This window comes from Sminthopsis crassicaudata, chromosome 3, assembly GCF_048593235.1.
Source record: "Sminthopsis crassicaudata isolate SCR6 chromosome 3, ASM4859323v1, whole genome shotgun sequence".
Classification (NCBI taxonomy): Eukaryota; Metazoa; Chordata; class Mammalia; order Dasyuromorphia; family Dasyuridae; genus Sminthopsis; species Sminthopsis crassicaudata.
This window is the reverse complement of record NC_133619.1, coordinates 458,773,087-458,785,708: the sequence shown is the minus strand read 5'-3', so window position 1 is coordinate 458,785,708 and position 12,622 is coordinate 458,773,087. Positions and strand designations below refer to the sequence as shown.

Sequence of the window (12,622 nt, the reverse complement as noted above, 5' to 3'; positions counted from 1 at the left end):
GTAAATTATGAGGGTTTTATTCTTGGACTGTGCAGATATTGATAAGCTTGCCACTTATAAAGCAAAATTTAATTTCTTATTCAGAACCCAAAAAGTGTAGAGAAACCCTAAAAATGTAGCAGAAGTACTTCTGTGTACTGGTTTCAGTCGTTTAATGCAGAAATGTTTCCATTACATTCAGAGAGTGCTTTAGAAGGAGAGACATTTCATTTGGTTAACTACTGATAATCTGTAGATCTTCAACAGATCCCAACTTTTGGTGAATTATGAAAAGTTTTTAATGCTTGTAAAGATTCATGTTTCCTCAGGGTTTGGGATTTTTCTTTCTGTAATAATCACATCAGTTTTGAGATGGGAATATACTGGATATGGAGGCTGCTCCAATTCCAGTAATACTCACAAGTGTGATCAAAGGATTAAGTTCTTTCTTTCTTGACACAAATTCTAAGAGATTTGTGATTGGGATTTTTGGGGTCCCATTTTGGGGGGGTCAATGAGGAGAACTTTTATTTGAGTAAGTCTTGCTAAAGCTGAGAAGCATACTCATGGACTTCATTATTTGGTAGTCTGATGAAGTCTAAGGACTTTTTCTCAGAATGCTTTACAATGTAGAAAATGTCCATCTGTTTTGGTAGAAGTTTCTCGTGAAATATTCCTTCTCCAATAAAATCACAGGTTCAAGTTCATAAAAGTAGCATTCATTTTCAGGATTAAAGCTGGCTCAAAGTCTTTCATTTATATACTGAAAAGAGGGCAGGTGGCAATGAAGATAGATTTTCTTCATCTCCCTCCTGGGGTGATTTCCTGGATCTCACCATTGTTTCTAGTGACTCAACTTCCAGAAAAATGAAATAAGCTCTGAAATTCACATCTCTTCATCACTACCCTAGACCTAAGAACCCTCTCTTCCTCTGATAGGAGAGTTCCAATGCTGTTTCCTCATCATTTTCTCCCCTCTCCCACTCCCACCCCATACCTAGTTAGTGAAAAGACTGTCTTTTACCTTTCTTTATTTCCCCAAATCTAAGCATATTGCCTGACAAATAGAAGGTGCTTAATAAAATGTTAATTGATTACTGACAATGAGTCTATATAAACCAACAGGTTCACATTAACACACACACACACACACACACACAAAAGTCTTTTAAACTATCTCTTAAAAACAAACAAACAACAACAACAAAAAAAACAATCATAGGTTGTCACTAAGTATATACCTTAGAAATTAGATTTCAAGCTGCCGAGTAAATTGATATTTAGATTCTTCCAATACTACCTTTAATATATACAAAATTTTAATAACTCAATTCTTTGCCTTAATCTACCCTTGGTTAGAATAAAATAAAGTCCTAGAATAAGTAACATTTCATTTATTTCACCATTTCCTCAGTCTCTAGGACAGAGCCTAGAATGCTGTATATGCTTAATGAATTTACTGAGAAATTATTGAATGGTTGGAATTAAATACAATTTTGACTAATATGATTATTTGACAAATACTAGGTTTTAAGGGAAAAAACAATGTCCAAATTTTTAACCACAATATAATTAATAGCAGAAAAACAATAAAAAATTAATCAAATTCCAAAAATGTATTTGTTTGAAAGGGTGGGATCTTACTACTTAGTTTTTAGTTTTTGTGTTAAAATAATAATAAAAAAATATTTTAGAACAGTGCCCTCTAGTGGAAGTCAAATTTTGTGATAGCTCTTTAAATAATAAAAAATAAGTATTGCAAAGATAAAGAAGAAAGTATTAGGAACTTTAAAAATAGTTTCAACAAATAAGAACAAGTTACCCAAATCTGCTATACAGCACTGTCCATTCTTCTTAACAAGGATATTTTTGCTCTTTAAATCCCGGTGGGATATAGCTGGCTTCCCTTGAGTTCCAAATATCTCTATGTGCAAATGTGCCAGACCACTAGCAATAGATAGCACAATTCGAAGACAGCTAACTGTATCCAGAGTAGTGAGCTGTAGGTAATCATACAATGATCCCATTTCATGATAATGTGTAATTAACCACAACTGCGTACTGGAGTGTCTTGATGTCATATCTGAAGCAATGAACCCTGAGGAAAGAAAATAGGGAGAAAATGAGAATAATGGTAAGATACCAAAGGAAGCTCTGCATTAAATTCTTTTGAAGCACCAAGAACAATCATCAAGATAAGTACTTAGCACAGTGCCTGACACAAAATAAATGTTTAGCAAATGGTTATTAATTATTTGCAAAGCATAATTTAATCAGTAAAAAGAGACTTATCAAAGATAAACAAATGACCATAACAAAAAAAGATCATTTTAAATTAGCTTCATCAAAATTCAATTTTGTAATTCCCCTGAAATATAAACATCCAAAAAGGTGATAGAAAGATATAATCGTTTCGATTTTTAAAACCTTCTTGAAAAGACATAATTTACAATGAAATAAAATTCTGTTAACAATATTATAAGTTCCTTAGAAGACAATATCAGGTTTAGTTGATACTAATGAGATATTTGTTAAGCATTCTGCAAACTTTAAAACCCTATGTAAATTCTAGCTAGAATAACTCAATTCTTATAACAACAGCAATAAAAATATCATAATATTTTCAGGACCACAGAGGTACATATTTAAAGATGTGTTTTTGAAAAACAATTAAAATGTGACCAGATGAAGCAAATAAACAGGATGAACTCTAAACTAAGCTCTGATAGGTGACCCATTCACCCTCCCCTTTGACTGGAATGAAGCCTCCACCTAAATTTCTAGCCACCCAACTCCAAACATATTATGCCTCCTCCATCCAATGATATTGTCACCATTTTCTTGAATTCACTTCCCTGCAAGGAAAAGAAGTCCCATCAGACTCTTATAGGTGATCTTTGGCCACATCTTGCCCACAATCAGTCCTCTGACCACCACTCTTGCACTTTGACTACAAAAGCTTCCCCTCTTCTTTCCTCTAACCCCAGTTCTAACTCCTTTTTGTCATGGGTTATCTTCCCCCGAATTAGAACGTGAGTTCCTTGAGGGTAGGAGCTGTATTGCTTGCTTATATTGTTACAAGATGGGAGCCCTGGGGCTTGCTGGGTGCAAAGGTAGTCTCAGCACAACCACAGGAACTTTCACCTCCCTCACAGCACAGGGAATGGAAGTCTGAGTTCAAGAAGATTGAGGGAACTCTGCTGAGTAGGAACTCCAAGCTCTGCTGTGCTGCAGCAAAATGATCCTGGATGAGACAGAACTAGAATACAAGACATATAAACTGATGCAAATGAAGTGAGCAGGACCAAGGGAATGGTGTTCAGAGTCATGTCAATGCTCTATGATTATCGACTATGAATGACTTAGGTATTTTCAGCAATACAATGATCCAAGACAATTTGAAATTTTAATGAAATTATCTCCAAAGATTCGGATACAGAATCTGGATACAGAATGAAGCATACTTTTTGTTTTTACTTTCTGCTCCTTTCATTCTTACTTTCTTTTCTTTTCTTTTTCTTTTTTTTTTTTTTGGTATACTTTTTATTAACATGACTAACAAGTAAATATGGTTTGCATTACTATCTATGTATGTATAACCGATATCAAATTGTTTGTCCTCTCAATAAGGGAAGACAGAAGGAAGGAAGGGAGAGAATTTGAAACTTGAATTTTTTTTAAATGTTAAAAATTGTTTTTACATGCAATTGAAAAAAATAAGACATTTAAATAAAACAGATCTCTGTGCAGTAATTAATCTCAGCTAAGTATTATTTTGAAAAAGTATTGAAAAAGATATAGTACCCAGAAGCTCATCATTCAAGACTATAGACTATAGCCAGTTTTAAAACAGGTTGTATTCCAAATGTTTGAAATCGATGTAAGAATTTAAACTAACTTTCCTCTAACAACAATGGTGGTTATTAAGCATTCAGACCACTTAACTCATATTTAGTTTGCAACGTGTCTGAAGTAGGGCAGCTGAATGGCAAAGGAGATAGGGAACCAAACTGGGAGACAAGAAGATGTGATTTCAAATCTGGCCACAGACACTTACTAGCTGTGTAACCCTGGGAAAGTCATTTAACTCTGGTTGCCTCCTTAAAAAAAGTATCTGAAGTACAAGGGGAAAAAACAGTTAAAGAAGGAAAAGGATATTATGCTGCTTCTCAAGATCTAATTAGAACTTAAAATGGTAATCAAGAGAAACACAAAATAAAACAAAAACCATAGAAAATCCATGAATTATCTACCTGGTAAAGGTACTGTCAAAACTGTCAGAGATAGTTAAGACTGCCTCTCCTTGAATGAAGTTTACATTACAGATCTCTCCTAGATAATGTTTTGGACACATCTCAGTCTAAATCTCTTGACTGTTAAAGCTGTCCCAATACATAGAAATTAGCCAGTCCTTCAACTGCCTTCTTTCCTGTTTCAAAGCTTATAACCTAATATAAAGTCTATCAAACTCCTAATAAAGATACAAATATATCTGAGTGTCATAACACATTTTATAGTTTTGAAGAGTTGTAATATTTTGACTGTAAAGTATAAAAATGCAATCCTATACCCACAATTAGGGAATGTTAGTCATCTTTGCACATAAAATCAAATTATGTGTAGCTGAAAGTGGTCTTAAAGTATGATGGAGAAGAACTGAACATCATCCCAAAAGCAACTTAAGCTTTCATATTGCTTCATAGTTAACAAAGTATTTTCTTTAGAGAAACTATTTTGATATCAGCAGTAGCTCATAAATATGCAACACTTGAAGATTTGCAAAGTACTTTAAGCTTGTTCTCTCATTTGATCTTATTCAGTGTCAGGACTTATCATTGTTACCATATTTTAAATGGGTATACTGAGATCCCCAACAAGCTATGCAACAAACCCAGAGTCACACAAGTACTAAGTTTTGGGGGTGGATTTGAATCCATCTTCCACCCTCAGGTCCAAGTCCCAGTTGTCTATTCATTATTTGTCACATCTCATAAAAATGAATATCACCAAAACATTTGCAGAGAACTGTAAAGTAATTTTTCTACATATTATCTCACTTAAACCTAAAAACAACCCTGAGAGGTATTAGTAATATCTCTATTTTGTGACCTCCTTTATGATTGGCCCTCTGGAATCATAGTTGGCAAATTGCTCTAATTAAAGGTCTTAGCTCTTTCAAATTTGTTTGATTTTATAATATTGTTCTTGTATAAATTGTTTTCCTAGAACTACTCAATTCACTTTATATTAGCTCATACAAATGTTCCAAGGTATCTTAAAATCTTTCAACATTTAGCATTTCAGTTCATTGCATTACATTCATTTTTGTTTAGCCCTTCCCTAATTGATGAATAGCTTCCAGTTCTTTACATCAACAAAAAAGATGCTATATTTTTGAACCTATGGGTCCTTTTCTTTGATCTCTTTGGGATGTGAGCCCACTTTTGTCCAAATTGAAGAGCATGTATTGTTTAATGACTTTGGAGACATAGTTCCAAATTGCTTTCAAAAAGGCACCATGAACATTCTACCAGTAGGAGATTCCTACCATTCTGTCTTTCTCCATTCTTGACAATTATGTCAATATAATAGGTGCAACCTCTAGGTTACTTTAATTTGTATTGCTCTAATTATTAGAGACTTAAGAGAATTTTTTAATGGAATGTATGTAATAGCTTGCAATTCTTCCACTGAAAACTACCTATTCATGTCCTCTAACCATTTATCAATTAGATAGGGGCTTTTATTCTTACAAATTTGAATCAGTCTCTTAAATATTTTGGAAATAAGTCTTTTATCAGAGAAACTATTTGCCCAAATAATACAACTAATTTTAGTTGCATTATTTTCATTTTAAGTAATCAAAATTGTGCCCCTGGGCCTTTCTAAACTGGAGAATTTGAGGATACATCAGAACATAAGTTTTCCTTCCACCACCTTTTTATCTTTTTCTATTCCTGTATTTTTATCTTCCTCTTAATAATTAATTAGCTGCTCTCATTTGCAACTTTCTTCTATCTTCCCAACTTTTCTTCCTCTTTGCCTCTTTTCACTCAGATTGAGATATGGAAAAATACATTTTTGAACTTTTAAAATATTTAGTAATGAGCTTTATGTTGCCTTTTCATAGTTTTCAAATGTTCATATTTTCAAATATTCATGCTCCTATCTTTCAAAGAATCATTCCCTAATCACGTTACCTTAAATTGTCCTATGACTCTTAATCAATTTTTTCCTTTCATCCACATGTATTGCTTACCATATCCTAAATATGTGAGGATGGCCTACCTAGACTACTTTGACTAAAGCTTTAAGAAAATTACCTAAAGAGGGCATTGTAAAAATTCTATCTAGTGCTCCAATTTGGGGGATTCCATATTTGTTGGAACAATTATAGGTTGATTTTTATTGTCAAAAATAAAATCTTCTGTTGTTAATGTGAGAGAGGGTTCTTCAAACAGGCACTTTCTGAATAGTAGATAGATTTATTCAAAGTTAAGCTTAAGCAAATTGATTGTGGTCCTTTTTTTTTTTTATATAAGGCAAGAGATCAAGAGATAGAATAAGACCTAAGTATCCTCAACCAAACAGGGTAGAAGTCCTTACCAACTCTCTTAACTATTCTTTCCCCATAATCACACTTAGCATTTATATAATACAAGCACATATATAAGTTCAAAGTGTTAAAAGTTGCATTTCAAAAAAAAATTGCTATATCTCTTCTGAAAATAGACACAATATCATTCCAAAGTGCACATATGTACATTAAAACAATTACAACACTTTAAAAAATACAATTGTATTTGTAATTTTGCCTTAAGAAATTGTGAGTTATAAATTTCTGGCAGGTATAAGCAGTCAGAAAGAGACTGTGTCATTGGTTCAATGAAAGGAGCCTATAGGAGGTAGTTAGGGGGCTCAGTGATGGAACTAGTTCAGGGAGAACTCAGTTCAAATCCAACTGCAGGTGCTCACTAGCCATGTGACCCTAAGCAAGTCATTTAACTTCTTCCTCTAAATTCACTGGAGAAGGAAATAGCAAACTATTCCAGTATCTTTGCCAAGAAAACCCCATGGGCAGCACATTGATGTATTATGGGGCTCGAAGGGTCATGAAAGTGCTTAATTTTCATTCAGATACTACTGAACAATAACAATGGATAGGCGGAAGTACATAATGGGAATTTTGCAACAGTAACATTCTCAGGATAGAAAAGGCCATGTGTTGTAGCCTCAAGTATTATTTTAGTGATAACAAAGGAAAGGAAAGGAAAGGAAACTCTGGATCACAAAGCTTGAGATACAGAAAACTAAAAACATGCCAAAAAATGTGAAAGCAAGCAAAAAAAAAAAAAAACATGACAGAGACAGGGAGAGAAAGAAACAGAGAGAGAGAGAGAGAGAGAGAGAGAGAGAGAGAGAGAGAGAGAGAGAGAGAGAGAGATTTAATGTCAAATGTATCCACAGACAAAATGATGACAATGACTATGAGAAGGGTGAAGAATAAAAATTGAGCTTATCATTATAAGTACATGTAGTAAGAATAAAGCATTGCTTGGCAATGTATAAAACCTAGTGTAATGAATCATATCACAATGATGACTTTTTATATCTCCTATGTATGACTACCCCAATCAGGTTTGTAATAAGATGACACATATACTTTAGGCTGTATTCTGAAAGTAGATGGCAAAGTGCCAACTTACGTGTTTGGAGGAGTTACATTACATCAGGAGTCCTGAAAGAGATTCTTTGTTTCCCTTTCTTTTTTTTTTTACATTAATAATTATTTATGAAATAAAATAAGTATTTCCATAGCATAGTACAATTAAAAATATTACACATGAAACTTCAAATCTGCTAAGCACAATTTACTATTTCAATCAAATATACAGCAAAATTATCATGTAAATTTATTTTTCTTCTTTTTTCTATCCTCTCCAACCCCATCCTAGAAATGGCTTTGTAAAAATTCTACAGAACAGCATGGAAGCTTTGGATGTTGTTAAGGTAGTGCTGAAATTAGCATGGTTCAGATATTTTTGCATAGATTTATAAACTTATAACATCACTTTGGTACCCAACTTTCAATATTCCTTACAATTTATAGTAAATAGTGTATTTTTTTCAACAACTTCTGTTTTTAAACTGCTTTATAAAATATACAACAGTTTAGAGAATTTGTTATTAATTCTTGATGTGCCTGATGATTTCAAAGAAAATTACAACATCCCATTTAAATCTGGTAAAAGCAATGAATATAATAAAAGAAAATAGAGCTTAATTCCACAAAGTGATTAGATAAAGATATCAGTCAAACCTTAAAGCTTAGAAATAGAGGAAAAAGTGGTGTTGTTTTCTTTTTTTTTTTTTTTTAAGAAACATTTACAGATGTAGGAACAAGAAAACATATACCATATGTTCTCATTACCTACAATTGTTACGTGAATTAAAAATTCATGGTAGAGTTTAAAGAATTGTAAGCAAAAGTAGTTTGACATGAATGGACACAGGTGACCTCAGAGTGAGGAAATTCTAGTTCAAATCTCTTCTCTAACACATACAGACTGCGTGACCTCTCTAAAAATCCAGGTTGAACAGATGATACAGAACTATACCAATGAAATAAGCCAGTTAAAAGAACAATTTCAAGCAAAAGTAAGAGAAAAATGCATTCTGTATTTGAATTTGTCACCAAAACTAAAATTTAAACACATCATTACCATAGTAATCATACTTAACATTTATATAGTAACTACTATGTGCAATATAAGCTATAACTTAATTTATGTTAAACACTTTGCAAACATCTTATTTGATCCTTATAACTACCATAAATTAATGCTATTATCATTCCCATTTCACATTTGAGAAAAGTGAGGCAAACAGATTTAAGTGACTTGCTCATAGTAAGTTTCTGAGGTAAGATTTAACTCAGGCTTGTGTATTTGAAAGAATTATGTGTTTAACTGCCTAACTAACTGCCTTATGTGTACAAGTAAGTATTGGCTGTTTCTATTTCGATTATTTTGGATTAACTCTTCAGTTTATTTTCACACAAAAAAAATCAGAAAATTATCAAAAATGTATTTATTATATTGGCCTTCAACCAATAAATATGATTAGCTATCAGATTACTCTTACTTACCTAGAATATTTTCATGCCTTAACAATACAGTGTTATATAATTCTGTTTCTCTGAACCAAGATTTCTCATCACGGGAGGAAAATATCTTCACAGCAACATTTTCTCCTTGCCAGTGACCTCGCCATACCTCTCCATATCGGCCTTTTCCTGATGAAGGCAAAGCAAAAGCAAGTTTTGATCAATTTTGTCTATTAAAAAGAGCCAATTCCAATTAGCTCTCAAAGGTCCAAATAACTAAATTAAACTTTAAAAACAAGTCAATAAATTAATGTCTGCAACTCCTTGGTTAGATTGTTTACCTTGAAAACCAATTTTACCAGCTATTATCTTTGTTTATGCAAAGACATGCAAAAAGACAGAAAACATTCACCCCTCCTCAATATTTCTGAATTGTATACAGTCATGAATTATTATTCAGTTTTAAAAGTGTAAGATAATAATTACTATTATCAAGGTTGAGGGAACTAAATAATTTAATAATAATAATAATATTTAATAAGATTCATTTAGAATCATCAAGAACTCTATGCTAGTCTAGCCTCTACAACATGCTAGCCTTGTAACTCTAGACAAGTCATTTAACCTCTCTGCATCCCACACAACTAAGTTGATATGGTACAGAATAGCTTCATTAATAAAGGATATTTCCCCCAAAGCATTTCCAATATTAACTGAAAATGCAGATGCTAATAAAATATAATTATCATTAACATTTCTATAGCACCTTCTTTGGAATTAAGGCATGGACCTAATGATTATGAGATAGGGAAAGCCCCAATGAAGAAATCCCTACCAAAGCATGTCTGTACTTTTTCTACAACCTACAATCACAGAGAATTGTTGAGGGCACTAAGATGTTAAGTGATTTTTCTAGGGGGTCACATAACCAGCATACGTCAGATGAGTTAGGTATTTCAGGTTTCCAGGTTTCCAGGTTATCTCTCTAAAAATTATACCATGCTGCCTCTCATATATAGTACCTTAAGGTATGCAGATCACCAGTACATTTGGAAAGCTATAAATAAGTGAAGAGAAGAGGAAAATTCTATTGCTATGATTGGGGTAACAGGATGCAAAAAGTACTCAGGTGTTGGTATACCATTGAAGAGTTCACTTTGAGAAAAGGAAATAAAATTATGGCATACCAAAGAAAAAGAAAAGAAACCTTCACTGAAGAGGAAGAATAATTATTTTTGAAATCTCTTTAACTGCATTAGTGTACACTAATTACAACACTGAAGAGACTACATGAACTTTAAAGTTTTTGAACATTTGCACTGTACAGTTGTGACTTGCCACTAATGGTGACCCAGGTTAGCATAATCAACACTGGTGCACCTTTGCCTAATACAAGTTCTCTTTTTTATTATTTAAAAAAGGAAACCTTAAGTATTAACTTAAGGAATTAATTGAGGAACACTTTAAATATCAACAACAAAGTATAAATCAAGAGTGAAAATATATAGATGTGCAGAAGTACAGAAAAATGCATGTATACACATTCAACACTCAATCTAGGAGCATGTTCTTACTACAGAGATAACTTGAAACAAGTGTTTTTCCCTTTCTTTGGTGCTACAGGATTTCCCCCAAGATCATGTGGATTCTGTTACTTGTTTGTAAAAATACAGTTATCTCTTCCATATCCCAGGAATTAGGGGTATGATGCTCCCAAAATCTGAAAAAATCTATGGGAAATGTTTTGGCCTTCCTTTCACACCAAAGAAGAAATTTAATTATTTTTTTTTCTTTTATGAGATGCTTACAAGTAACCTTTTTGTAAAATTTGGATTAAATATTTGGTCATAGGCTATGTGTCATTTGCTGGCCTTCCATGTCATATGCAGCATCCATAAAATACTCCCCAAATTCACATTTAATTTCTTACACCAACCCATAGTAAATAGCAATGGGGAAATTATAACATAGAAGAGAGAACTGTAGACAAATTGCCACCTGAACACACATTGCTATGATTACTAGCTGAATAGCACCTTCTCTTAATTTCTCTTAAGAGACTCTTGTCTCCTACCCTACGGAAATTGCTAGAACTAAAATGGCTAATAATAGTCGCTGACATTTATCTAGGGACTGATCTCCATTCATCCATTTAACAGTTAAAATATCTTTGCCATGGAAAGTATACTTACATGATGGAACATGTGTAACTACAGGACTGTGATCCAAGTCATGAAATATCTCATTATCTTTACTCTTTTTCTAGTTTACCCATCACAGTATATAAATGCTTATGGTAACTTATTCATCCATTTGTAATACTTTAGTAGTCTTTGCTTCTTACTTTAGGGTGCTAAGACAACAGCTTTTTGGCTGGGGGCCTGATGGTTTCTTGGCCCATAGGATATTTGCTAAATTAAATGTCTATTGAATGGAATTTTTAGTTGCTATATATTAGTGATCAGTTTAAATTATCTATCATCTGCTAAATGATCTACATTTCAAAGTTTAAGCTATGGCTTTTCAGAACACAGTCAAAAGGGAGGAAGGAAGAAGAGATCTCAATATCTAAAACTTTTTTTTTTTTTTTTTGCTTCTATCAGCAAGAATACTGCCAACTCTTCTAGAGCATGTCTCAATCCCCACTCCTCTTTTGGACTTTCTATTGAAATGTCTCTACCAAATGTATTTGGAGCCAACTACTTTTAGGAGCTATGCAATTTAAAAAATGAAGTCCGCTACTCCTGCAGTTATTTTTAAAGCCTCTAGCATCCTGGTGCAAAGCCAATATCATTTTTAAGATGCCTTACACACTTTTTCTGGGCTCTAGGACATGATCTATGGCAGCAGAACAAGTTCTACAGCACACACACCAAAGAAGTAATCAAGATTGACCTCGTTGCTCTCAAAGCTTAGAGAGAAAGAGTTGGCAATATTCCCCAAGTAATTTGAAGTTTGGAATGAAAGCTATAAACATTTAGCATTGTCCTTCTCTATCAGATATTTAGTCCACTCAATGTAACACTGTCTTCTCCTGATTTCTCTTAGGCCTTAAAAATCTCAGCAGACTTTTCAGGAAAAAGACAGCAACTAACTAGTCTTTCAAACACAATTTGGAAATATGCTTGCAAACAGCAATCTACTGAATAAAGAATTCTGCTGAGATACTTTTTAAGCAAACTCAATTTTTCATTTCTATGTCTAAATTTCTATGATGCAATTCCCATTCTTTCAACAATAACATTAAAAAACTTCTAATTGCAGAACATAGAGAGCTTTATTTTCACCAAACTGCTTTGACACATTCATATTTATGAGAGCCTTCATAACAAAGAGGAATATGGGGCAGCTAGATGGTAAATAGAGCACTGGCCATGGAGTCAGGAAGACCTGAGTTCAAATGTGGGATTATATATTTAACAAAATTAGCTGTATGACCCTAGGCAAATCACTTAACCCCAATTGCCTCTCCCCCCCCCCCAAAAAAAGAATCCATGAAAGACTGAGCATTACTGGATTTAAAACAACATTACTATA

General features: G+C 33.2%; 1 protein-coding gene across 2 annotated transcripts in view; it reads right to left on the bottom strand.

The window, feature by feature from the left end:
* ACVR1 (activin A receptor type 1) overlaps positions 1-12,622 on the bottom strand; it is a 148,387-nt gene that overhangs the window by 22,307 nt on the left and 113,458 nt on the right. For both annotated transcript variants that reach the window (XM_074303404.1, XM_074303403.1), the window contains exons 7-8: positions 9,128-9,274; positions 1,802-2,077 (exon numbers count right to left, since the gene is read on the bottom strand). In XM_074303404.1, the coding sequence (XP_074159505.1) occupies positions 1,802-2,077; positions 9,128-9,274 (423 nt within the window). The remainder of the gene's footprint in view (positions 1-1,801; positions 2,078-9,127; positions 9,275-12,622) is intronic.